This window comes from Oryctolagus cuniculus, chromosome 11 (genome assembly GCF_051225735.1).
Source record: "Oryctolagus cuniculus isolate XC-2025 breed Fujian yellow rabbit chromosome 11, ASM5122573v1, whole genome shotgun sequence".
In the NCBI taxonomy this organism is placed as follows: domain Eukaryota; kingdom Metazoa; phylum Chordata; class Mammalia; order Lagomorpha; family Leporidae; genus Oryctolagus; species Oryctolagus cuniculus.
Window position 1 is genome coordinate 67,492,900 of NC_142877.1, and position 27,927 is coordinate 67,520,826.

Here is a 27,927-nt window from a genome sequence, read left to right on the forward strand (position 1 = left end):
GGTCAATGAACATTTATTACATATATTTAAATATTTACCTTAATTAGGATTCCCATAATTATCTTCAATTCATTTTAAAAATTTGATCTCCTCTGCTAATATATTTTGATTCACTGCCAACCTTGGGTAATAAAGCTCAGGCATTTATAGTTTTATAATTCTAGCACTGTGGAAAAAGGCTATGTTTATTTTGGCTGTAGACTTGCAAGCTATTACTGTTAGTAGGCATATCAAAGGTCTTCTAAAACAGGCCCATCACTGATTGGAGAGCAGTGGAGTGAAGGGATGAGTGGTGATGTTTTCGTTTTGAATGTTTTCAAAAGGCCCCTGTGTCAGAAGCTTGGTCCCCAGGGTATTGCTATTAGGAGGTGGTGGAATCTTTTAGGAGGTGAAGCCTAGTGAGAGGTCTTTGTATTACTGGGAACATGCCATCAGAAGGCAGTGCTCTTGGAACTTCTTGGGTTTTCAGGATAGGGTTGTTGTAAAAGCCCGAGTTCAGGCCCATCCACATTCTTCTCTGGTTCCAGATATGATCCTTTGTTTCTTCATGCACTTCTGACATTATGTGTTACCACTGACTACTCTCACCAGAGGCCAAACCAATAGAGCCATCTGATCTTAGACTTGAACTTCCAAAATTGTGATAACGAACAGTTATGAAATTCAGATTTAAAAATATTTTCAAAGAATACAATAAAATATTCACAGAATTAAAACTATGAGGTTCTATGATATAGGGCTGAAAAATTAATTTGATTACTTGGACTTTGAGTAAGCCATATATTTTAGAAAGGTCATGAGAACTGTGTATTTAGCCTCATGGACTCTCCCATCTCTGCTCTGGGCATTATAGAAAATAAAGGTCAAAATTTATCCCTTCTTATGCCTAATTGGAAAGTAGACACGAGTATTACTCCAAACCAGAATTTCTCAAAGAATAACCTAAGGACCACTTGTCTTAGAATCCTCTGGGGTCCTTGTTAGAAATGCAGATTTCACAGTCCTTCACCAGCCCTGCAGAATCATAGTATCTGGGAAATATCCCATGATATTAAAAACTCTCCAGGTAATTTTGATTCTTAAGTTTGAGACTCACTGCCAGACAGCTTCTAGATCTTACTGAGATACCAACACCAGATGGATTATCAGAGCATGAGTAATAATTGTTCCCATGAATGTTGATACAGGACAAAAGTGACAAATATTGAAATGGGTGTGCTATTTCCTACAAAGTACAAGAACAGGAAATGATACATTATGTCATCAATCCAAAGGAATTTTAAAGGTAAAGTTGGAAATAGTTTATACTTATTTCACTCATAATGATAATAGAATGCTTACTTAGCATATAGATTTTCCAATATATTTTTCCTTATTTGCCTGAAGCAACATAAAACTAGCTGAGTCCCATTTGATTCATTTGGGAGATGTTTTTAAAGCTTTGTCTTTACTTCAAGCATTATAATAAATGTCTCTTAACTGTCTCCTGTTTTTTGGAGCTTTGGTATGAAACAGTCAGTATTTTCATTAATATGAGTCCATTTTACTTGTAATTCTTGTTGTAACTGTTATCACTGGGAGCAGAATATAAAGGTTTTTAGAAGGAAATATTTTTTGTTCCATTTCATGTCATCATGGGAAGATAATGTGCCTGATAATTTTATTTGATCTACTTTTTTTTAAAGATTTTATTTATTTATTTGAGAGGTAGAGTTACAGACAGTGAGAGGGAGAGACAGAGAGAAAGGTCTTCCGTTGGTTCACTCCCCAAATGGCCTCAACAGCTGGAGCTGTGCCCATCCGAAGTCAGGAGCCAGGTGTTTCTTCTGGTTTCCCATTTGGCTGCAGAGTCCCAAGCACTTGGGCCATCTTTTTTTTATTATTATTTTCAATTAATTTTATTTCTTTTTAAACTTTTATTTAATAAATATAAATTTTGAAAGTACAATTTTTGGATTATAGCGGTTTTTCTCCCCTTCTCCCATCCCATTCTTTATTGATTCATTTTTAATTATCTATATACATACAGAAAATCAGCTTAGTATATACTAAGTAAAGATTTCAAGTTTGCACCCACACAGACACACAAAGTATAAAGTACTGTTTGAATACTAGTTTTATCATTAATTCGCATAGTATAACACATTAAGGACAAAGATCCTACATGAGAAGTAAGTGCACAGTGACTCCCATTGTTGATTTAACAATTGACACCCTTATTTATGACGTCAGTAATCACCCAAGGCTCTTGTCATGAGCTGGCAAGGCCATGGAAGCCTCTTGAGTTCACAAACTCCAACCTTGTTTAGACAAGGCCATAATCAAAGTGGAAGTTCTCTCCTCCTTTCAGATGGGCCATCTTATACTGCTTTCCCAGTCCACAGCAGACAGCTGGATTGGAAGAGGGGGAGCGGGACTAGAACAGGCGCCCAGATGGGATGCTGGAGTTGCAGGTGGAGGACTAACCTACTGTGCCACAAAGCCAGCCCCTACTTGTTTTCTTGAAACATAAAACTCTGCCCTAATTACTACTGTCATCACTTTTATCAAGTACCATTGCACTTTCAGGAGTTACAAAGGTTTTTAAATTTCTCTGTTGAGAATTCAGCCAGTATCCAAATTCCACCACATCCACCCTACCCCACCCTTCTCCTCCTTGTCTTTATTACCTACCTCTAGCACCCAGGAAGTTGCAAGACTCACTCTTGCTCAGAGGCAATCTTCTTCACTGACATACAAGCCAGCTATGGAAGGTGGTCTTATTTCCTGTTCCACCTGTCTTCTCCAAAGCATTGTAGGTGTGTGGACTGTAAGGCCATTTGTAGCTTCAGGATTCACTGTGAGCTGTTCTTGGATCATCAATTTTGAATCATTTTGTGTTCTTGTATCTATGACAGAAGTGGGTTATAACTAAGTACCTTTCTCCTTGTTAGTTTGACATTTGAATTTCCACAAATTAGACATCAGGACCCAATGAAGGCAATTTCAAAACAGAATTGCAAGGGAAGGGAACAGGCATTTGGTACAGTGGTTAAGATGCTAACTGGGACACCTGATTCTTTATCTGGAGTGCCTGGGTTCAAGTCCTGGCTCTGTTCCTGATTCCAGTTTCCTGCTAACATACACTCTTGGAAGCAGTGGGTTATGGCTCAACTGGTTGAGTCCCTGATACCCATACTGGAGATCTAGCATGAATTTCTGGTTTCTGGCTTTGGCCTGGCCCAGCCCTAGCTATTACGGGCATTTTGGGAATAAAGCAAATGGATAGGAGATCTCTCTAGCTGTATGACTATCTCACTCTGTCACTGTGCCTTTCAAATAAAAATAAATAAATAAAACTTAAGAATTATAAAGAAGCCACAAGTGTTAAAATTCTGCAGAGCTACTTTGGATTTTTGCTTGTGTGACCCAAAGGAGGTCCCCAAGGGTCTTAAACTTTCAGATTAAGAGTAAGCTTCTGGAATGCTCCTGCTTAACTTGTCTGTAGATTTGTTGTAATCTACAGACAAATGGAGCCATTTCTTTGATTCTAAACTGCTCCTACTGCTCCACTGAAAGGAGCTTCATGATCTAAGCCTTTCTTCCTCCCCACTCATACCATACAACTGTCCAGTCAGGTAAAATCAGAGGCTTAGACTGCATGACTACATTGAAAGAAAACTTTCCTGCCTGGTCTCTTTTAAAGATTCACATAGGTTGGTTTCTCCAATCTGTTTCCTGTTCAGTATTCTCTCCTTGAGAACACTGAGCCTGTGGTTCCTGTGCTGGATAATCCATACATTAAGCATGTACACATGCACCTACATTCATGTAGACTATACAAGATAGTACCTAATACATATTGAGAATAGAATATAGCTGCAGTATTAGTAGACTTATTCCATGGCTAAAAAATAGGTCTTTAAATAAATATTGGGGGGAGGGGTAGCCATTTGGCACAGCAGTTGACACCACTTTTGGATGTCCACATCCTATATCTAGTGTCCGTTCAACTCTTGGCTTTGCTTCCAGTTCCAGATTTTAGCTAATGCATACCTAGGGAGGAAGTAGGTGTTAGCTAAAGTACTTGGGTTCTTGCCACCCATGGGGGAGACCCAGACTGACTTCCCAGCTTCTGGCTTATGGCCTGGCCTAGCTTGGGCTGTTGTGGGCAACTGGGGAATGCAATGAACCAACAGATGGAAGATTCATTCATTCTCTCTCTCTCTCTACCTTTCAATGAAATAAAACACATAAATTTGAACATTTTTGACATATTTGCTGAAATTTTTTCAGTATAAACTAAAGAACTAGACTAGCAATCACTTTCTCTTCATTTCACAGTGGTCACATTGCACTCATTTTTTTTCTTGTTGTTTCTCTACCCCAGACAGAAATATGGACATGAAGGTTGCAATGAGAAACTAGTCAGTTTCTCTCTAGGCCTGCCAGATTAAAAAATACAGAATGCCCAAAGTTGAATTTTAGATAAAGCTTTAATAATATTTCATATAAGTATGCCCATGCAATATTTAGGATATAATAAAAATTATTTGGTGTTTACCTAAAATTCAAATTTATCTTGGTATCATGCATTTTATCTGGTGATTCTATTCCTACCCTATCCCCTTCTTCATCTCTAGTCTCACTGCTACCATTTAGGCAAGGGATCCTTATTACCTGGAGCCTGAGTATTTGCAACACCTATCTAGATGGTCTTCCTGAAAATGCTGTCCTCTTCCAGTGTGGCCTACTGCCTGACACACAATCAAATTTTTAAAAAGCTATTTTCATTTTCTTCTACCCATGAAACTATGATGACTGCAACTGCTTTCTTTTTTTAAAAAATATTTATTTGAAAGGCAGAGTTATAGAATGACAGAAGGATAGACAGAGAGATCTTCCATCTCCCTAAATGGCCACTTTGGCCAGGAGTGGGCCAGACCAAAGCCAGCATCCAGGAGCTTCATCTGGGTCTCCCACATCGGTTCAGGGGTTCAAGCACTTGGGTCATCTGCTGCTGCTTTCAAAGGCACATTAGCAGAGAGCTGGGTTGTAAGTAGAGCAGCTGAGACTCAAACCTGCACCCATATGGGATGCAGGTATTGCAGGAAATGGTTTTAACCCACTGTGCCACAACACTAGCCCCTGCAATTGCCTTTTTTTTTTTTTTTTTTTTTTGACAGGCAGAGTGGACAGTGAGAGAGAGAGACAGAGAGAAAGGTCTTCTTTTGCCGTTGGTTCACCCTCCAATGGCCGCTGCGGCCAGCGCGCTGCGGCCGGCGCACCACGCTGATCCGATGGCAGGAGCCAGGTACTTATCCTGGTCTCCCATGGAGTGCAGGGCCCAAGTACTTGGGCCATCCTCCATGTACTCCTGGGCCACAGCAGAAAGCTGGCCTGGAAGAGGGGCAACCAGGACAGAATCTGGCACCCTGACTGGGACTAGAACCCGGTGTGCCGGCGCTGCAAGGCAGAGGATTAGCCTAGTGAGCTGTGACGCCGGCCTGCAATTGCTTTTTAAAGTGACTTTCAATCAGTGTGCACTTGTATATATATACATTGTTCATATATGTATGTATAGGCAATTTTAAGGGAGGTACTTAGTTTTTATCAGAATCGTAAGGAAGTATCTTCAAGGTACATCAAGAACAGATATAAAGAACAAGAGTGGGTGAATTTAGAAAAATGCAACTGCCTCCATCATGACTTTTGTTTTAGACATCAGTAATTTGAAAGTTCCATCATTATATCATTTAACTTCCATCAGTATGATGCAGGATAAGTGACACAAGTATTCCTGCTTAAATTTCAAAGTAAGATATCTAAATTCCAGAGAAATGAATTGGAAAGCCACAGAGTTTGAATCGAAATCACTGTGTTTATTTCTCTCTCTGCTTCTATGATGGCTAGCCTTTAAAAATAACATCTATATAATACTTTAAACAAAAGGTTTAAGACCACTTTGTGTATATTTGAGCTTCACAAGGGTTCCTCTTCATCTCTGAAGAGATGTTCTTATTCCTACCTGTCTGGTGGCCCTTGCCACTTATTCTTTACTGACCACAAATATTGGGCATTAGGCCATTTGGTGCAAGGAGTTGGCTTTTCATTGTGAAAAGAATGGGAGAACATGCTTGTAGTTGTATTCCAGTGCTGCTGATACATTTTGGGACCATGATTTATGGTAAATATTAGAGTTCATCTGTAAGTCCTAAAATAAAGTCATGTTTAATACTTTGTGTCTACTTGTTTAAAAGAACAAAAAGGGTATTCATATAATCTGTTGGGGTTTTAAATAATTTTTATCTTTTTCCATATGTCAGATGTATTCTCAAATAAAAGAGAAAAAACTTCATTTGTCTCCCTTGCCTGCACACTTGACAGATCTCCTTCCTAGGTCCCTATAACACACCTTCTTAGTGGCCTTTGCTGGCTCTTCTCATCTATAATCAACATGCACACTTTTCATGACTTAAAATACCATCTCTATGCTATCGCCAGCCCAGACAAACCCCCATATTTACAATTTGTATATAAGGGGTCTTCACAAAGTTCATGGAAATGTGCTATTATTTTTTTTTATTTTTTTAACAGGCAGAGTGGACAGTGAGAGAGAGAGAGAGAGAGAGAGAAAGGTCTTCCTTTGCCGTTGGTTCACCCTCCAATGGCCGCTGCGGCCGGTGCGCTGCGGCCAGCGCACCCGCGCTGATCTGATGGCAGGAGCCAGGAGCCAGGTGCTTTTCCTGGTCTCCCATGGGGTGCAGGGCCCAAGCACCTGGGCCATCCTCCACTGCACTCCCTGGCCACAGCAGAGAGCTGGCCTGGAAGAGGGGCAACCGGGACAGAATCCGGCGCCCCGACCGGGACTAGAACCCGGTGTGCCGGCGCCGCTAGGTGGAGGATTAGCCTAGTGAGCCGCGGCGCCGGCCCAAAGTTCATGGAAATGTGCTATTATTAAAAAAAGAAAACCACTATGCATAGATTTCAAAATGTTCTTGCAGCCAAATAAACTTATCTTTTCATTTCATTCTTCTAGAAACTTTTCAAGTATCCTCATATTTAATGGTCTAGCTTAACATTATCTTAGATGTCTAATAGCCATTTCAAATTTAGCCGTTCAAAGCTGATCTCATATACCATACCACTACCGACTCCTAAAGCTTTCCTGTCTCAGGGAAATCTGTAGTGCTCAGCAAAAAAAAAAAAAAGGTTGGGGGGTAGAGATAGAGACATTCTTTTCTTTCTCTCTTCATGTTTGGTCTGTCAGCAAATGCAGTGGGCCCTCCTTCCAAATGTATGTGCAGCTGGATCACTTTTCACCACCTTTAGTACTTCTTCCCTACTCCAAATCATCATCTCTCATCTGGATTATTTCAAGAACCTCTGAACTGGTTTGTCCTCCTGTCTGTACCAGAACAGCAAGTTCTTTTTTGTCAAAGAGTAACCCAGATTATGTCACTGATCACCTTAAAACCCTGTGCTAGCTGTCCATCTCACTCTAAAAAGGGGCGACCCCAAAGACCATACACAATTGCTTCCGAGGCCAAATCTTGTAATGCTTCCCTTTCCCCCATGTTGTTCCTAACCTGGAATGCTGGATGGTCCTTAGATTGAGATGCCTCCTCCCACCATCACTGTGGCCTTCTCACCTGCTTTCCCTTCTCTTCTGACGTTTGCCTGTCTGCTTCCTTACTTCTCACAGGTCTTTAATGTTACTTTGCCAACACTTTTATCCACCTTCCCTTCCTTATTTTTCTTAGTAGTAAACATTTTTTAATATACTAAGTATTTGACTAATTTATTGTCTACTAAGCCTTCAGTAAATATCTGAATGAATGAAAAATGCACAGATGGTTTTCCTTTGTTGAAGGTTTAAAAATATTTATTTATTTATTTGAAAGGGAGAGAGTGAGAGAGAGCAACTAAGAGAGCACTCTCATTTGCTGGTTCACTCCTCAAACGCCCACGGTGGCTGGAGCTGGGCTGGTCAAATCAGAAGCTGGGAAACCAAGCCAGGAACTCAATCATCCCCTAAGTGGGTGAGCAGTCACCCAAATGTCCATGTACTGGGGGCTTTGTGCCTGCAGTATTATCTTTTTTTTTAATTTTTAAAATTTATTTTATTTTTTATTTTTTATTTATTTATTTTTTTGACAGGCAGAGTGGACAGTGAGAGAGAGAGACAGAGAGAAAGGTATTCCTTTGCCGTTGGTTCACCCTCTAATGGCCACCGCAGCTGGCGCGCTGCGGCCAGCGCACCGTGCTGATCCAATGGCAGGAGCCAGGTACTTATCCTAGTCTCCCATGGGGTGCAGGGCCCAAGCACTTGGGCCATCCTCCACTGCACTCCTGGGCCACAGCAGAGAGCTGGCCCGGAAGAGGGGCAACCGGGACAGAATCTGGCGCCCTGACCAGGACTAGAACCCGGTGTGCCGGCGCCGCAAGGCGGAGGGTTAGCCTAGTGAGCCGCGGCGCCAGCCTGCAGTATTATCTTAAGGATCAGCTGAGTAATATTAAAAGTGGTTTAGGGGCTGGCGCTGTGGCCTAGTGGTTTATGCTGCCACCTGCAGTGCTGGCATCCCATATGGGCTCCAGTTCTAGTCCTGGCTGCTCCACTTCCAATCTAGCTCTCTACTATGGCCTGGGAAAGCAGTAGAAGATGGCCCAAGTCCTTGGGCTCCTGCACCCACGTGGGAGACCCGGAAGAAGTTCCTGGCTCCTGGCCTCGGATCGGTGCAGCTCCAACCTTTGTAGCCAATTGGAGAGTGAACCAGTGGATGGAAGACCTTTCTCTCTTCTCTCTCTTTGCCTCTCTTTCTCTTTCTGTGTAACTCTGACTTTCAAATAAATTAATAAATCTTTTTTTTTAATTGGTTTTCACAAAACAGTTTGAATACTCATTAATCTCCTATATGCTTATTTTAAGGAAGTTCAAATTTAAAAACAGTCAGGCATATGGTCTAGTGGTTAAGATGCTGGTTGGGATGCCTACATCCTGTACTGGAGTGCCTAAGTTTGAGTAGTGGCTCCTCTCTTGATTCCAGATTCCTGCTAGACCCTGGGAAGCAGCAGGTGATGGCTCAAGTAGGTGGATCCTTGCCACCCACTTGGAAGACCTGGACAGAATTTTTAGCCTGGCCTAGCCTCAACTATTATAGGCACTACTGGAGACTGAACCAGTAGATGGGCGCTTTTGCTTTCTCTCTGCCCCACCCCCCCGCCCCATATCTATATAATATAAATGTATATTTAAACATTTAGAAATTACAATAACTTTAAATATAAATATAAAAGGTATTTTTAAGTGAGCATGTAAAGATTACTAAATATGAACAGACTTAAGAGGAGATTATGAATACAAATGTAAGACTCAGATTTATGAAAGAAACTATGAGTCAATTAAGACAGAAAAAATTATCAGATAAGACTTAAAGGCACAGTGTGACTTTCTGGCGATTGTTAGCAACGACAGAAGTTAAGATTAGTACTACACTGATACTTATTGAGGACTTCCCATGTGCTAGCATGAAGCTGTGTGATAGATACTTTTAATTTTTTCCATTTTCCTAAACAAGAATGTGAAGACATAGAGAAGTAGTTACTTGCCTAGCCCTAGCTCTAATGGTAGAAGCTACACTTAAATCTAGACCTATCTGATGCCAAATTACAAGTCCCTAACTCTGAGTGGAGCTTCATTTTACCTGGAAATTGGGCTATAACAGTGGCTCACAAGGGTGAAAGTTAGGTGAGGTAAAATTGCTAAAGGGGTCGGCAGTGTGGCGCAGTGGCTTAATTTGCCACTGAGGACACTCCCATCCCCTATCCAAGTTCTGGTTCAAGTCCCAATTATTCTACTTCCAGTCTAAATTCCTACTAACGCAGATGATTATTCAAGTGCTCGAGCCCCTGCCACCCATTTGGGAGACTCATATGGAGTTCCAAACTCCTGGCTGATGTGGCCATTTTAAGAGTGAATTAGCAGATGGAAGATAGACTCTCTCCCCCCATGCCCCCCCATCTGTGTCGCTGTTACAAATAGACAGAAATAAACAAACAATAAAAATTGGTAGAAATAAATCCCTTGCAGAGATATAATTTTGGAGAACAATGTAGTATTTCCCAGGAAGCCCATTATAACCAGAATTTACCACTGGACCAGACTGTAGCCATAGCCACTTTGGATGAACGAAAAGCTAGTTTGCAGTTCGGAACCAGGTGATATGAAAAATACACACCTTTATAGACAGTGGATACTCAAACTATGGGGTTAGATGCTCTTGGTACAAGAAGCACTTGGGACAGAGACCTAAAGAGAATAGAATCAAGTCTTCCATCAGAATTTTCCTGTACCATTTAAAAAGGTAATTCTTCTCCCATACAGTGTGCCCCATTACACACCATGTAATTGACTTTACATGTATCATTTCACATCCAAAATCTTGCCAAATGCTAGCCAGTTTTGCTGGTCTAGAGAGTATTACTCAATTCTCCAAAATATTGAAAATTGTTACAATTTAGATAAAAGTTTTTAGTGTCCCCCTAAAATGCCCATTTATAGAAGCTTGGTCCCCAAAGTCTTATATTAATGGTTAATGGAGTAATATTAATGGCTGATGGCTTAAAAACAGCAACTTGATATAATTTGGGCGTCTAGGAGGTGGGCCTAGTGGGAGGTAGTTCTGTTAAGAGGTTTGGTTATTTAAACCCAGTTCAGCCTAGCTTCTGTCTCTGCTTCCTGCTCACCTTGTGGTCTTCCCTCCACTCATGCTCTACTATCACATGCCAGATTAATGGGGCTGCCTGATCTTTGAATGTGAACCTCCAAAACCGTGACCTGAAGTTCCTTCCTAAGGAGCTTCTCTCAGTATTTTAGTTAAAGGAACAAAAACTGACAAGTACAATCATGCCAAATATGTATCACTTGCTATAGTATATCCAAAAGCAAAGTTGGTACAATCAGGCAACACATCAGTTGTGGGAGTGTATGTACTACAGATCTCTCCAGAATTGATCAAGGGATGGCTTCAACCATGTAAAATAAAAAATACCACCTGAGATACAAACTACATTACCTGGAGAAGGAAAATGTTCACCTGGATTCCGTCTTCCATCTTTGTTTAGGTGTTCCATCTTACTTCATGGGAGACTCCCTGTTATTTTAGTGCGTGCTGATTTTGCATACATCATTTTACATGATAAAATCTTGCCAAATGCAAGATTTCTTGATGGTGTGCTGGAAGGGTGTTGCAGCAATGGAAATCTTTCAGAACCTGAGAAAATATCAGGTGTCTCACTTAGCCAGTCTTTAAAGTACTAATTTAGGGTTTCTTTCCTTGGTTTGGCACTTCTACACAACATCTAGTCCTAATGTTTCTATTCTATTGAGTGCAGTTGTTGGAATCCACCCAAGATGTTCCTTGGGATATGTGAAAATAGCTTTTTGTAGTGGCTAAGGGGACTTTACTAAGAGCTGAGAACAGCATGTTGGAGAATTGAACAGCCTGGCTGCCTGTCATGCTTATACACTCTTTTTGAAAGAGGCTGTTCCAAGCACAGCCCCATATGAAGGTGACAGTACAGTGTTTTGTTACCATAATTGGCCATGTACCATAGCATGTGGGAAAGGGCATCTGGCTCAGGGTGGCCAATCTACAGGCTGCTAGACTCATCCAAGTATGGTGACAGAATCTGATTCTCCCCCATAGGGCATTTGATTATGAGATACGTGGAGAGAGTTTGCAACTGGTCGTGGGAGCAGAAGTAGAAAGACAGGTGGAGAGACAAAGAGCTGTGGTTGTGCAATGCAAGTGTTCTGAAGATGTTTTGTGAGGATCTGGAGCGGTGGTGTGCTACAGCTTGCTCTAGGGCCCCAAGAGCTACTTGAGTGTATTGCATTACAACTCTGCCTTCGGAGACTTTAGGTTAGTGAGGGTATGTAGACCATATAAATTGGTTAGTGCTACAGATCAGGTGTCCACCCCTGACATATGGATTGGAAGCAATTACCTCTCCTGGATCCTTTGCCTCAAAATTAAATATTTAAAGTAGTACATTAAGAGGGCTGGCGCTGTGGCGCAGTGGGTTAACACCCTGGCCTGAAGTGCTGGCATCCCATATGGGCGCCGGTTCAAGACCCAGCTGCTCCAGTTCTGATGCAGCTCCCTGCTATGGCCTGGGAAAGCAGTACAGGATGGCCCAAGTCCTTGGGCCCCTGCACCCACATGGGAGACCCAGAAGAAGCTCCTGGCTTCTGGCTTCAGATTGGCGCAGCTCCAGCCATTGTGGGTAATTGGGGAGTGAACTATCAGATGGATGACCTCTCTCTCTTTGCCTCCCCTCTCTCTGTGTAACTCTTTCAAATAAATAAATAAATCTTTAAAAAATAATAAAGTAGTACATTAACATGGTTGCCATTTTGGTTATTTAAAAAAACACATTAGAGAGAACACTGAAATATATGATTAAAATATCAGTGGTCAAACTACAAAAGTGGTAGGAATGTGGTCGGAGAGTGGAACCTTTTCTGTTTCGCCAGCTTGAAAAAGGCACAGGCCCCACACCCAGGTCCACAACGGATGAGCTGACAAGGCAGTTAAGTCTCTGGTTTTACTTCCACAGCTATCCTTTACCTTCATTTCTTGAAGTAACCTGAGTACACACCAGCTCCTAAAAGCTGCAAGAACCCAGTGAAAAATTTTTGCATGCTTTTTTTTTTTAAAACATAGAGAAAGCAGGACAGATTAGTATGGCAAAAATATATGCATTTTAGAATCAGATTTGAATTCCAATATCACTTCACCCCCTTCCTGGTGGCATATTACTTAAGAGTCTCCTTAGCTATAAAAACAGAGATAAAATAATAAGCTCAGTGATATTTGTAAAGATTAAATGATATGAGAGAGAGAAAGAGAAAATACTTCCATCCCCTCGTTCAATCCCTAAATGCCTGCAACAGCCAGGGTTGGGCCAGGCTAAAGCCAGGGACTCGGAACTCAATCTGGATCGCCCTTGTGGGTGGCAGAGACCCAACTACCTAAGCCATCATCTGCTGCCACTGAGGGTGAGTATTAGCAGAAAGTTAGAAGGGGAGTGTAGCCTGGACTTGACCTAGACACTCAGATATGGGATGCAGCCATCCCAAGCAGTATCTTAACCACTAAGCCAGACACTTGCACCTCATTGAATTTTGTTTATAAACACTTGGGCTATGGGCAGAGAACTATGCTAGGTGTTTTGGGGGCCGGGGGAAGAAAAACAGATGCTTACAATAAAAGAGGAAAAGGACGAAGTACTCTAGTGTTTCCTGAGTACTTTCAACTACTCAGGTCCTAGGTAGCTAATTAAACAGTAATTTTATGTGTAATTTAGATTTCTCACTTAATGTATTAAATTTGTTTACCTCTAGTTTACTTAGGTCCTTTGCCCTTAGTCCCAACATCACTGCCAGTACATTAAGGGTGAGATCTGCCCATTTGCCAGACGTAATTCATGGGATATAGCGTTTTACAATACCAGATGTTTTGTGGGGAGCCACTTGCAAATGGACTGGTTTTTGGCTTATGGGCCTTAATACTTTGCCAAAATTGAATTTGTTTTGAAATAAGGTTTCTAGTTTTCAAATACAGCATTTTCAAACAAATAGTGTGATGTACAAATTACCATTACTTTACTGCATGTTAGAATAATCCATGCTCTAAATCTATTTGACATTTACCCCTTAAGTATTTTACATCAATACATCATTTCTCCAGCATCTTAAAATGTTCGTAAGTAATAACATAACATTATACATCTCCAGGTCCTATCTCATTGTTTTTAGTAAAAAAATTTACATTAATTAAGACTTAAATTTGTTGTCATAAAAAGCTAAGGGTCATTTGGACTTGATTCCCAGAGGAGTTAATCAGTGCCAAGAAAAGTCAGGCAGCTACAGGCTTGGGTTTGTAATTAAGCATCTGGGACTGACATTCTGACCATCAGAGCTAGAGTCTTTAGAATACATTTTAACACTGTATTTTAGACAAGCTACAATAAGCGCAGAAATAGTGCGTGTGATGGAGGGATGGAACAGGTTTGAGGTGGAGAGGCAGATGGGTGTAAGCTTCAGCATCTAGCTGGTGTGACAAAAAGAGTAGACTACATTCAGCCTGCTTCGACTCCATATATGGTGTTCAAATATAAATTCAGGAAGGGCCCCTTTTGCAATGGTGGTTAAGAAAACACATACACTCACACATCCCGCCCTCCCCGGTGTAGAAGTCCCACTCACCTGGAAGGCAGGTGGACAGGTGATTTTAAGGATTACGACGCCTCTTCGGTATGTGCAGCCGGGCTCACCTGCGTAGCCGGCAGCAATGCTCCAGTCTCCTCTCCTACACTTAGAGAACTGTTTGCCACAACTTTTGATCCCCTCACCACCACAGCTCTCAACTGATTGCCCTCCTCAAACCCTGCCACGTCTTCCCACTGGTCCCTGGCTCGCTGTCTCATCGTTCTTACCCCTTCGTGGGGGAGGGGGGGTCTCAGGTGGAACGGCGAGGGGACAGGGGTGCTTGTCTCTGCTCCGGAGCCCCAGCTTTGGGAAGGGATGCCCTTGGCAGAGACATTCTACCTCCCGGGCGCTCTTGGCAGCCGGCGGCCTCAGGGCGCCTGTAGGAGAAGCGGGGGAAGCGGAGGAGGAGGGAGTTGGCGGCCGCCGAGGCCCGGGCAGCCGGCCCCGTCCGCGGCCGGCGCGCTCCCCGGTCCTCCCTCGCTCGTCTCCTATGCTCATATTTGGACTCGGCTGCCCGTGCCCAGGAATTTCCCGTCATGCCTCCCGCCGCCCCGTCCGTCGCCGGGAGCCGGGGAGGGAAGAAGGGCGGCTCGGACGGCGGCGGAGGCTCCCTGGCCTTTCCATGAGCCCGCGGCGGACCCTCCGGCGCCCCCTCTCTCTCTGCTTCTGCCTCTGCCTGGTCGCGTCCCCAGCGTGGGAAGCCGCGCAATCCGGTAAGTTCGAGCTCCCTCCCCACAGCGCCTCAGCTCCCCCACCACGACCCTGCCAAGTTAGGGTGTGACCCCGACCCCGGAGCCCCTCCGAGGGCCCGCGGCGCCCCCTCGGCTTCCTGCGGGGACACCCGCTGCCTGAGCCCATTAGGGGCGCAGAAGGGTTGCGCCTGTCGTTGGCGCTGAGGGGCGCAGGGGAAGGAGGTCAGCGCTGGCTCTCCCTCCTCCCCTCCGCCGACGGGAGGCGTCTGGCCGCTTCCCTGACACCTTATCCCGTCCCCGGGGCGAACCTGAGCCCGCGGGCTCCTCTCGCCCGGCGCCGGCCTCCGAGGGAGGAGGAGTCTGGCGGGGCGGCCCGCGGGAGGCAGGAAGGGGGTGCCGGCCGGGCTCCGGAGGGCGCGGGGCCCGCAGCAGGGGCCACCCCGGAACCCGGCGCTCCGCACTGGGGCACCCCGCCGGAGCTGCCGCCCAGATAACGGGCCCCGGGCGTGGGAACGCACAGGTGAGGCCCGCGCCGCCAGCCGCACGTCGCGTGGGGGAGTGGGGCGCTGGGAGCGGCGGGCGTGCGTGCGGGAGCTGAGGAGGGGCGCACCCAGAGGCGCAGCCGCGCCCCCGCCCTCCGCGCCTCCCGCGCCGCCGGCCCGGCTCCCGCGGGACCAGCTGGCGTTTGCTAGGCCAAAATCGAACAGCTCCCTGGGTCGATCAGGTGCCCGTTTTGTTTTGTTTGTAAGCGGAAAAGGGCATCCAAGTCTTGTGTTTTAAGTTTCGAATTGGACTATGGCAAGTCAGACGATATGAATGAAAAAGTGCTGCTCCTGCCTTATTTGGCTTAGGGCGCTGAGCAGTCTGAAGTCGTGGCAGTGAGATGTTAAAGATAGCTTTCGTTGAATCATGTGGAAAATATTAGGGAGGAGTCTTTAATATATAAGATTTTCACAAAGCAATATTGGAAGCGACAGCGTAAGGCTTAAGGTAAATTTGAAATTGCTTGAACTTTTGCGTTTTTGACGAGTGACTAGTGGTCAGTGCTTCTTGTTTTTATCCGGAATGGAAGAACATATTCATTCCTGAGAGCTGAGATTACTTAGGACGTTTTAGTTTGCTTTTGTTTTTTCCTCCAATAGGCAAAACTGTGGAAATAAGATACAGCTAGTTAGAGTTTACAGATTAGTTGAAGGCCAGCTCTGTTAGGTATAGCTTATATTCAGCACCCTCTGGTTTATGTCTTCATACTTTTATTTGTAGCATTGATGAGAAAGTAGATTTTAAAAGATAGTTTTGCCTATAAAGAAATCTAAAGAGTTCATATAACCTGTAAAACTGTCAGTTTGAATTGATAGCAGGTATTTATAATTTATAACTTATTAAAGGTGAATTTTATAAGTACTAATTTAAGCAATGGTGTCAGCTTCATGTCTTTCTGAGTAATAATGTTTTTTATAAAAGACATACTTTTTATAGATTCATATTTTAGCAGTAACTTTGATATACTTCTTGGGAAACACAACAGGTTCTAACTTCACATTTTGTCAGTGGGCTTCTCAAAAACACTGGGCTGGATAATAAAGAGTGGATTGTAGGAAATATTTGTAGGCTTTACCCTCCCCCCCCCCTTTTTTTTTGGCCATAGCAGTGAATTGACTTGACTAATACTTGTGGTAAAATGGCCCTTGAAGACTGAAATCCGCTGTACTGTGGACCCTTGCCAGTAATTTTGAACACCAAGTTTCTATTTGAACCATTTAAATATATATCCTTTTAACTGGTCCCAGCTGATATATTGATCTGTGTTCTGGTGACTTTTATGGGGGCTCTATGTGAATGTCTGGATTTTTTTTTTATTAAAATAAATAGCTCTTTGCCATTTCGATTTCTGTCACAGTGCCTAAGCTGCCTGTCTGCCAAGGTAGCAGCATACAACGTCATTGAAAGTTTGAATCAACATGCTGTTCTTGCTTTTAAAGGTGCTTGTTCCAATATTTTAACTAAAATGTTAACCCATTAAGTCAAAAGTCCTTACTAATTTGCTCAAGCAATGAGACTATCCAAAAGAATATCCCAAGAGTAGGATTTATTTATTTTTCTAAGACATTTATCACTTATTAAAAATTGATTTTTCATAACAATATATTTTAAACAATCAAAGAGCCATTTTAGGAAATCACACTTTTTTCTTCTATCATAATCTCCCGTCACAATCCCTTGGATTTTACCTTCACCTGTATCATTTAATATATGGTTGAATTTGGCTCCGATGTTTAGTGTCCTTCTCTGTAAAATGATGGAGTTGGACATAGTTTCCTTGTCCCTTCTAATTCCCATGATGTTTTTGTTTTTGTAATCCTGGCGAGCCACCCACTACAAGAAGTTATTGTTTCTGATTGTCAGTCCCTGACTTGTGACACATGTTAAACTGGTCTACCTTTAGTCCTATCTGATGGGTGTGGATCAGTGTGGATTTGGGCTTTGGGGAGTCCAGATCTGCTTTAGATTGTCTTGATATGTGGCATATACCTAGACAGAGTTCTATAATACTAAGCTTGTCTTCCCCACTTCCCCTCACATAATAGCAGAATGTTACTGGTTATTTTCACAAGGTAAATGCCTTACTGCTCTTTGGGCACAGGTGATCCCAGGCCCTAATGCAATTTGATAATTCAGTTTTGGTATCTGAATCAGTGCTGGGGGTACAGCCAGGGAGCTAACAAACCTTCCTGTGGTTGGAAAGGCTGGGGCTAATTATCTGGAAGTATTCCAGGTTAAATGCCCTACATTGGTTATCAATTTTTGATCCTACCTCAGAGAAGACTGAATCAGATCTTCTGTCTAATTAATTCATTGGTTTTGTATATGTAAGTTAGCATTTCTTATAGCTGTACGGGTAACTCAAGGTTTTACCTTCAATATTCAATGTTTTCTCTTTCCTTGAAATGATAAATTTTCTTTTTGAAGTGCTCAGCACAAACCCTCATCCCTATTTGGGTATTTATTTAACATACCAAAGTCATATTTATGGCTTTTAGGGAAGTAGAAATAAAAAGAAAATATGGAAAAAAACAAACCTGTCATCAATCAACCAGTTGATTTCATGGATGATTTTGGTTATTGCCTCATTTTAGCTTCTGTTGCAGAGGGTAGAAATTAACTTGAATTAGTTTTAGCAAAAGAAAGAAGAAAGGAATCTGTTGGAAGACCATTGGAAGCCAAATGCAGACAGGCCCTTTTAGGGCTTGGGACCAGGGACTGGAAAACCTGGAACATTTCCTGTCTCCAGTAGTATTTGCTTTTCTTTGCTTCATGGTTTTCTCTTGACTTTTTTTTTTTTTTCTAAGCCTTTCCCTTGGCTTTTTATGGCTGAATGTGGCTGCTCAGCAACTTATGGGCATTTGTATATTCAGTGGTAATGCAAGAGGAGAGACAAAATTATTGAGCCCTGATCCTACAGTTTGAGACACATAGATTTGTTCCCCTATGGTCTCTTGTAATTTTAGAGTTATCTGTAGATTTATATGGTTTTATTTTTGTATTTTTTTACATTTTTTGTTTTGGGACTCTTTATCTTAAAATGTATAATTAGATCTTTTTTTTTTATACTTATTTATTTGAAAGGCAGAGCAACAGAGAAAGTGAAGAAGAAACAGGGAGGAAGGGTGAGATCTTTTATCCACTGGTCACTTCCCAAATGGCCTCAATAGCCAGGGCTGGGCAAGGCCAAAGCCGGGAATGGTCTCCTTCATGGATGGCAAGGGTCCAAGTACATGGACTATCTTCTGCTGCCTTTTGGAGTACATTAGCAGGAAGCTGGATCAGAAGCAGAGGAGCAGGGACTTTTTTTTTTAAAGATTTATTTATTTGAAATTTAGAGTTACACAGCGAGAAGGAGAGGCAGAGGGAAAGAGGTCTTCTTTCTGCCGGTTCACTCCCCAACTGGCCGCAACAGCCAGAGCTGCACCAATCCGAAGCCAAGAGCTTCTTCCAGGTCTCCCATGCAGGTGCAGGGGCCCAAGGACTTGGGCCATTTTCTACTGGTTTGCTAGGCCACAGCAGGGAGCTGGGTCGCAAGTGGAGCAGCCAGGAGCAGGACTTGAACCGGCACCCATATGGGATTCTGGCAATGTAGGCGGCAGCTTTACCAGTTATGCTGCAGCGTTGGCCCCTAGTAAGGGCTTGAACCACTATTTCTATATGAGATCCTGGAGTCAAAAGCCACAGTTTAATCTGCATCACCACAACATCAATATAATTAGCTCTTGATTTTAATATGAATGTGGTACGTGACACCTACATGGGATTCTGGGGTATTTATTCAGTTCATGCTGTTGCAGGAAAGCTAGAGGAAGCCTGTTTGGGAGTAAATGGAGTATAACACCATATTCAGTAGTTATAGCATGGGTTCCAACTGAGTTGTGAAAATCCTGGGTAATGACAACTAATCCATTCTGCAGATAATCATCTGGATGCTTTCAGGAATTCATTGAATAAAACTGAGTAAATATAGCACTCCAGGACAAGATCATTAGAACTGATCAGTGGTAGAGATGTCCAAATAATAATAATTTAGGCACCAAATATTCATCAGTTATTTTGCTTTTTGTCACATCTAGCACTTTACTACCTCTACCTTTCCCTTTCCCTTAGGCTGTTCCTGCTGCCTCAAACTGTTCTCTCAGAACAAGTCAAAGTCCTTAAATCCTCTATCAATTGGTATTTTGTGAAACTTTCCTCATCTTGTAGACTTTTGTAATTTCCTTGTGATTCTAGGGCATTTTTTAAAAAATTCATTTATTTTAAATAAAATTTTATCTTGGCTGGTGCTGCGGCTCAATAGGCTAATCCTCCGCCTGCGGCGCCAGCACCCCAGGTTCTAGTCCCTGTTGGGGCACCAGATTCTGTCCCGGTTGCTCTCTTCCAGGCCAGCCCTCTGCTGTGGCCAGGGAGTGCAGTGGAGGATGGCCCGAGTGCTTGGGCCCTGCACCCCATGGGAGACAAGGAGAAGCACCTGGCTTCTGCCTTCAGATCAGTGGGGTGGGCCGGCCACAGTGCGCCAGCCGCGGCGGCCATTGGAGGGTGAACCAACGGCAAAGGAAGACCTTCTCTCTGTCTCTCTCTCTCACTGTCTACTCTGCGTGTCAGAAAAAAAAATTTTATCTTAGTAACTGTATGTATTAATGAGGTATGATGTGATGTTTTAACACATGTATACAGTGTATAAAGATCCAATCAAGGTGATTAGAATATCTGTCACCTTATAAATTTATCAGTTTTTTTCAGTGATAGTGTTCAAAAGCCTCTTTTCCAGTTTCCTTGAAATATAAAATATGTTATTGTTAACTTTAGTCACCCTACTGTGCAATAGAACACCAGAACTTATTCTTCTTATCTACTTCTATCTTTCTTTTTGTTAATTTAAAGAAAATTTAATTCAGCAAGAGTGAGAGAGAGCACTCCCATCTCCTACTTCACTCTACAAAGGCCTGTAACAACTGGTACTGGGCCCGTGGCTGAAATCAGGAGCTGGGAACTTAATCCAGGTCTCCTATATGGATGGCAAGGATCCAATCACCTGAGCCGTCACGACTGCTTACTAAGGTCTACATTAGTAGGAAGCTGGAATCAGGAGCCAGAGCTGGGAAACAAACCTAGGCACTCTGATGTATGACCCAGGCATCTTAACTGCCAGGCTAAATTAAATGCCTTCTCCCACTTATATTGAACCTTAGTTGGAGCACGACTTTTACCATCTTGTGTTATACTTAATCCATATGTATTCATTTTCTTCATTAGACTATACATTCTAATAGGTCAATGAATCACTGAGACTGGTTCTGAGAGGCTGTTAGCATTCATTGTTCTGGGTGTAATGATTCCAGCTTTTTTTTTCCAACTTTTTCATCTATTCTAAAACTTTAATGTCCTCCTGTTTGCCATTACCTTTTTCTTTTGACATTTCTTTTGACATGCCTTTATTTTTAGTTCTTATCTATTTCTAGATTATACAGGATTTTCTTTTTTTTTTCTTTCTTCTTCTTCTTCTTCTTCTTTTTTTTTTTTTTTTTTTTTTTTTTTTTTTTTTTTTTTACAGGCAGAGTTAGACAGTGAGAGAGAGAGAGAGAGACAGAGAGAAAGGTCTTCCATTTTCCGTTGGTTCACCCCCCAAGTGGCCGCCACAGCCGGTGCGTTGTGACCGGCGCGCTGCGCTGATCCAAAACCAGGAGCCACGTGCTTCCTCCTGGTCTCCCATGCGGGTGCAGGGCCCAAGGACCTGGGTCATCCTCCACGGCCTTCCCGGGCCACAGCAGAGAGCGGGACTGGAAGAGGAGCAACCAGGACAGGACCAGTGCCCCAACCGGGACTAGAACCCGGGGTGCTGGAGCTGCAGGCAGAGGATTACCCTAGTTAGCCGTGGCGCTGGCCAGTTATACAGGATTTTCTATGAACATTCTGATTTCATGTGTGAAGACTAACTATATAGTAGGATGAAAGGAAGTTTTAGGTGGTATGAGAAATGAGAGTATACTAAACCAGTATGGAGGGGAATCAACGTTTTTTTGAGCATCCAATATTTACTAGATTAGATAGAGTGGGCAGACGTAGAGAAGACATCAAGAAAAATGAAGGGGAATAGTGGAATGATAAAATGTAAAGATGGAAAGTGAGAGTTGTCCTAGAACATGAAAAACTTTTAATGTTAGGCTGGCATATTTGGACTGGGAAAGCAAGCTATAAGATTGAAACTTTGGGGCTGGTGCTGTGGCGCAGTGGGGTAACACCCTGGCCTGAAGCACTGGCATCCCATCTAGGTACTGGTTCGAGACCCGGCTGCTCCACTTCCGATCCAGCTCTCTGCTATGGCCTGGGATAGCAGTAGAAAATTGTCCAAGTTCTTGGGCCTCTGCACCCACGTGGGAGACCTGGAAGAATCTCCTGGCTCCTGGCTTTAGATTGGCGCAGCTCTGGCTGTTGCGGCCCTCTGGGGAGTGAACAGTCAGATGGAAGACCTCTATCTGTGTCTCTACCTCTCTCTGTAACTCTTTCAAATAAATAAAAAAAATTAAAAAAATCTTTTAAAAAAAGATTGAAGCCGGCGCCGTGGCTCACTAGGCTAATCCTCCACCTTGCGGCGCCGGCACACCGGGTTCTAGTCCCGGTCGGGGCGCTGGATTCTGTCCCGGTTGCCCCTCTTCCAGGCCAGCTCTCTGCTATGGCCAGGGAGTGCAGTGGAGGATGGCCCAGGTGCTTGGGCCCTGCACCCCATGGGAGACCAGGAAAAGCACCTGGATCCTGGCTCCTGCCATCGGATCAGCGCGGTGCGCCGGCCGCGGCGGCCATTGGAGGGTGAACCAACGGCAAAGGAAGACCTTTCTCTCTCTGTCTCTCTCTCTCACTGTCCACTCTGCCTGTCAAAAAAAAAAAAAAAAAAAAAAAAAAAAAGATTGAAGCTTTTTGATCCTTAAAATGTCAGTCATTTTTTTAAATATAGATCATATTATCTGATAATTCAGAGGGTGAATTGAGATACAAACCATAGGATGAATGAAGAAATTTTTAAGAATTTTTGTTAATGAACAAAGTCTTGAATTAGGGTGGTAGTAATGGCATTAGAGAAGTGTTGCTCAAGTTCATTGGACAGATATAAATAATTAAGTGGGTATTGGGAAATAAAGAGATGATTAAAAGGTCATTATATTTTAAGTAGGGGTAATTGACAGAATGTGAACTCAGAGCAGATTTGTGGTGGAAGTATAATTATGTTTTGTTCCAGAAGTTTGAGTTTTTGAGGTCCTGGTAGGACATTCACTTGGAGATGTGTAGTAGAATCAGAAATGTGAGACTAGAGCTTGGAGGGAGAACTTAGGGCTGGAAATAAAACATGTATGACCTAACAGTGGGTAACAATAAAGGGAAGAAGAGAGCATTTGTTGGCTGGAGTAACAAGAGAGTCCAAGAAGAGCATCATACAGAAGATAGAATTTGTTTCGCTTTAAAAATGCCCAATCATTGTATGATATTCAGTCCATACAGGCTTTCTTGTGTCCTAACTTTTGTTTTATCCAAACAAGCTTTCCTGTTTAGAGAACATTATGTTTTTTTAAAAAGATTTTATTTATTTATTTGAGAGGTAGAGTTACAGCCAGTGAGAGGGAAAGACAGAGAGAAAGGTTTTCCTTCCATTGGTTCACTCCCCAAATGGCCACAATGGCCGGAGCTGCGCTGATCCACAGCCAGGAGCCAGGTGCTTCTTCCCAGTCTACCACATGGGTGCAGGGGCCCAAGCACTTGAGCCATCCTCTGAGGCTGCTTTCCCCCTGCCATAGCAGAGAGCTAGATTGGAAGAGGAGCAGCCAGGACTAGAACTGGTTCCCATATGGGATGCTGGCATCGCAGGCAGAGGATTAACCTACTGCACCATGCACTAGCCCCTAGAAAACATTACGTTTTTGAACTTGATAGCTAATAACTGGGAAACATTGAGCAAAAATATTGCATTCCAGAACTTCCTTTCTATACTGCAAATTGTTGCTCCTACTTTCTTGCTAGTCCTCCTTCAGTAGCTTCTCATATATGTACTAACACCTTAAATGTTTTCAGTGTCTCCAAACCATGTTTTCCCCTGGAATTTTTAGTTTTGTTAAGTTATCCCTGAACACTCATTATGTTTCATGCCTTATTTCTCTCTTTGTCTTACCCAAGAATGGACAGAATGTGAAGAAGATATGATTTCCATCAGATGGGGCTCTCTTTGTACATTTTTTGCTCTTTATGAACATTATTTATTGCTATGGTTAGGTTCTTATCCATGAAATAAATATTGACAGCTTCCTAATATAAAATTTTAAAAATTTATGCTTAATCATCCCTCTCTTTATTTTTTTTTCTATTTTATGTAATTTTTTGCTTGGCTAATCTTCAAGTGTCACTTGCAAGGTTCCTATGTTCTTGAGTTGTTCATCCTGGCCACCATGTCCTGACTTCTGACATTTGACTGTGGTAGCCTGGAGCAGCATTGGATTACCCAAATGTGTGTTGATTTGGAAACCTCAGGACAATTTATTGATACCTGACTTCCCAAAGGAAAGCTAGAGAATTGATTTAATAAGAGCACTTTATTTACACAGATTGTAGAGGCTTGTAGAATATGGAGATGATTACAGGTGAAATAGAGAAAGAATGATGGTATAAGAAGTGTGTTCTCAGGATCTACTTCCATATCAACAGTATATCCTGGGTTTACATTTCTAAAGATAGTACATTGTTCATAAAGTTTGTATAAAGTGGTATACTGTATACAGTAATTTCTAACTCTTCAAGTTGAAAAAAATGGGGATCCTCCCATATACAAGTAATTGTTCTTTTAGTAGCTCTTGACTGAAAAAATACATGATAACAAAAAACTGTACTATAAAATGAGTTTTTAATATATAAGTGATCTTATATGTTTGGAAGGTACACAAATGTAGAAATTATGACATTTAAAATCTACAAACAACACTTGGCCTCTTGCTTTGTGGCTCATGGTTGTCTCACTTTAGAATGTGGGGAGACTTTTGTTTGAAATTTGAGCCATACCCAAACTTTGAGAATAACAGGAAAGCTCTTTCTCAACATCCTCTTACTCATGGATCAGTAATTAGTATTTATACCAAGGCAGTATTATACTAAGGCAGTATATTTGGCAGTATTAGTCTTTATACTAAGATTGGGTTTTTAGTGCCGGAGATTATAATTCAGATTCTGTTTTTAGATACTTGTAAAAATTGTATTTTTAGGTGTTGAGCATTATTCTTAGTGATCTAGTACTGTTTTTATGTTTTTAAAAAATATTTATTTATTTATTTGAGAGGCAGAGTGACGGAGGGAGAGAGAGAGAGAGATCTTCCATCCACTGGTTCACCCCAAATGTTCACAACAGCCAGGACTGGGCCAGGCCAAAGCCAGGAGCCAGGAGTCAAGACTTCATTTGGGTCTCCCATGTGAGAGGCAGGGCCCCAAATACTTGGACCATATCCTGCTGCCTTCCCAGGTTCATTAACAGCTATCTGGATCAGAAGTGGAGCAACTGACACTCAGACTGGTGCTCCCCTATGTGATGCTGGTATCACAAGTGGAAGGTTAACCCCCTGAACCATAATGCTATTTTAAGATGAAGTTTGGTAGATGATTTGCATATAAGCCAATCTACACCTACAGCAGTCTCTGTTGTATCTGTGTCATAGCTATTATTACACATTGTATGATAAATCCTTATGGTTTTGGGGAGTGAGTTATGTTATTTAAAGACAAAAAAAATCCTCCATTATCTATGTTAAACTTAAGATATTATTGAAAATAAGCCTGTGCTACTTAGATAGAGTCTTTTGAAAAAAATCAGGACAACCCTGGAATAAATTAAAATCCCAATTTTGTTTGTTCTTCTTTTTCTCATTTGTAATTATTATGCTTGCTTTTCAGAGAATCTGGATTTGGTTGAGGTTGGGGAGAAGTATAGTGCCTATTATAACTGGGTATTTGCTTTCTCTTAGATTAGTGGTATGTAACTAACAAAGGTAGGGTCATATCTCCTTGTACACAGTCTGGGAGATTAGATAAGGTATTCGGTGAAGGGCCGCAAGTGATCTTGGAGCTCTTGTCTCACAGATGTTGAGAGCAAAAAGGAAAAAAATGTACTGTTAGCCCTTGTTGCTGATTTTTTGGTGTGAGAGCATGCCTTCTAGTTAGACCACCCTCAGAGGACTGGAAGAGGGGGAATTGACGGCAGAGGATGCTTACCTATGTGCAGAACATTTGAAAAATTGCAGGCTTATTTGCTTATTGGTAATCTTGTTTATATGTTCATTTGTAATGGAGTTAGTATGGTTGCATGAACACTGGATGATGAATTGGAAACCAGAGTTTTCCTGGTCCTATTCTTGCCTAAGTTGTTTAAGCTTTGGGAGCCTCAGTTTTCATATCTGCAAAATTAATGAATTGAACTAGGTAATACTGGATTTCTAAAAGCCTCCATATAGCTTCCATATTTTTAATGAAATAATATAACAAATTATACAAAATCATGTCTTTTTTTTTTATTTAAACTGGCTGTTTTATAGAACTATAGATGCTATTCTGTGAATAAGATCTTGTGTTTGAACTTTGTTGCCTAGTGTGCCAAGTAACTTGATCCCTAAGCAAGGTTACATAACCCTATTAAAGATTTAGTTTTTGTTTGAAGGATAGATTACAATCTATTAGAAGCATCATAGTGAAGATTCCAACAGAAATAATGGCATTAAGCACTGGAAATTATGTCTGTTTTTCTAAATGTATAACTATGCATGAGAGTATATTTTGATATTTTGTTTGCTCTATAAGCAAAAACTTCACCATAAGATTTAAAAGAAAAAAAAGAACTTTACTAATTTGAGAGTTTAAAAAAAGTTTCTTTTCAAATTTATTCGCAGGTTTTTGTCTTTTTAATATAAAATATTTTACATACATAAAAGAAACATTTCATATCCATTTTTGGCATGAAGAGTAATTTTTTTGAAACCTGCTTGCCACCCCCCAGCTTCAGAAACAGAATGTTAAAGGTGCCTGAGTGAATTTTGCTTCCATTCGGAGGTACCCATAGGCTTACATTTTGTGATTGTCACTTAACACAAATGATAATTGATAAACTCTTTCTTTATAGTTTTACCATGTTGCTAATATATCTCTGTTGTTCATTTTTGCATGTGGTAGAACTTTATATAAATGGTGTCCCCTACAGGGTACCCTCCCCATTATGTTTGTGTTATCTATATTGGTATGATTCATTTTTTAAAAAAAATAACATTTTTATTATCTAAGTGGATTTTTCTACTATTAATTTATTTTTGCTTTTGCACACTTACCCATTAGAACTCTTGTGTTTTCATGTGAAGTCAAATCTTTATATATTCTATTACTTTTCAGTTTCATCACCTATACTTTTTATATAGTAGTAATAATCATAAAATAGCAAGTATATCCACATGTTACTTTGTATCAGGCACTGTTGTACGTCATTATTTATGTAAACAAACTCATATAAAGCTCCTAGCATCATTATTAGTGGAGTACACTATCATCATGATATCATAGTGATACACTAAAATTAGGAGAGGGGGGCGGGCATTTGGCCTAGCAGCTAAGATGCCTGTGTCCCATGTCAGAATGCCTGGGGTCTTTTCCTAGCTCTGCTTCTGACTTCAGCTTCCTGCTAATACGCATCACGGGAGACAGTGGTGGTGGCTCAGGTAATTGGATTCCTGCCATCCATGTGGGAGATGTGGATTAAGTTCTCGGTTCCTGCTTTGGCTGGACTCACTCACTCCCAGCTGTTTCAGGCATGTAAGGAGTGAACCAGTAGATCAGAGCTTTCTGTGTCTGCCTCTCTCTTTGTCTCTCTGCTTTTCAAATAGAATAAATAGATAAACATCAAAAGTTAGGAACAGAGGCACAGTGATATTCGATAGCTTCTATAACCATAATTTATTCTTGGCAGTCTGGCTCCAGAGTCCATGCTGTTAATCATACACTATTTTTACTGTTAATAGTCTATAATTGTGTTTTCTCATTTAAAAGTTATTAAAACATACCTGCGTCATTCAAGAGAAAGGTACCATAATATGACATTCAGATGGGTCTCCCTATACAATACCAGTTGCTCAAAGTAATGTTAGAATTTAATTTGCTTCACGGTACTGCATGATTTTCTTTTTCTGTTACAAATACTTTAATTTGGGGCTGGCATTGTGGCATAGTGGGTAAAGATACCACCTGCAGTGACTGCATCCCATATGGGCACTGTGTCAAGTCCTGGCTGCTCCACTTCTGATCCAGCTCTCTGCTATGGCCTGGGAAAGCAGTAGAAGATGGCCCAAGTTCTTGGGCCCCTGCACCCACGTGGAAGACCGGGAAGAAGCTCCTGGTATCTGACTTTGGATCGGCACAGTTCTGGCTGCT

At 41.9% G+C, this 27,927-nt stretch overlaps 1 protein-coding gene and 1 long non-coding RNA gene across 28 annotated transcripts in view; one reads left to right on the forward strand and one right to left on the reverse strand.

Annotated features, from left to right (window-relative positions):
* The window catches only part of LOC149123509 (uncharacterized), a 75,804-nt gene extending 61,411 nt beyond the window's left edge, over nt 1-14,393 (reverse strand). For 9 of the 21 annotated variants that reach the window (XR_016216851.1, XR_016216844.1, XR_016216842.1 and 6 more), the window contains exons 1-2: nt 14,252-14,393; nt 2,674-2,888 (exon numbers count right to left, since the gene is read on the reverse strand). This is a non-coding gene — a long non-coding RNA (uncharacterized LOC149123509). Of the gene's footprint in view, nt 1-1,948; nt 2,392-2,673; nt 2,889-10,217; nt 10,289-11,054; nt 11,253-14,251 lie in introns of those variants that run through there. The other 12 variants (XR_016216853.1, XR_016216854.1, XR_016216859.1 and 9 more) reach the window with 5 other exon arrangements.
* The window catches only part of MSRB3 (methionine sulfoxide reductase B3), a 216,905-nt gene continuing 203,314 nt past the window's right edge, over nt 14,337-27,927 (forward strand). For 3 of the 7 annotated variants that reach the window (XR_007919714.3, XM_008256743.5, XM_089308621.1), the window contains exon 1: nt 14,337-14,967. Coding sequence is in view for 2 of the 7 variants with exons in the window: in XM_008256743.5 (XP_008254965.3) it covers nt 14,337-14,967 (631 nt within the window). In the remaining 5 variants the exon portion in view is untranslated. Of the gene's footprint in view, nt 14,968-15,245; nt 15,467-27,927 lie in introns of those variants that run through there. The other 4 variants (XR_016216840.1, XM_008256744.5, XM_051846401.3 and 1 more) reach the window with 3 other exon arrangements.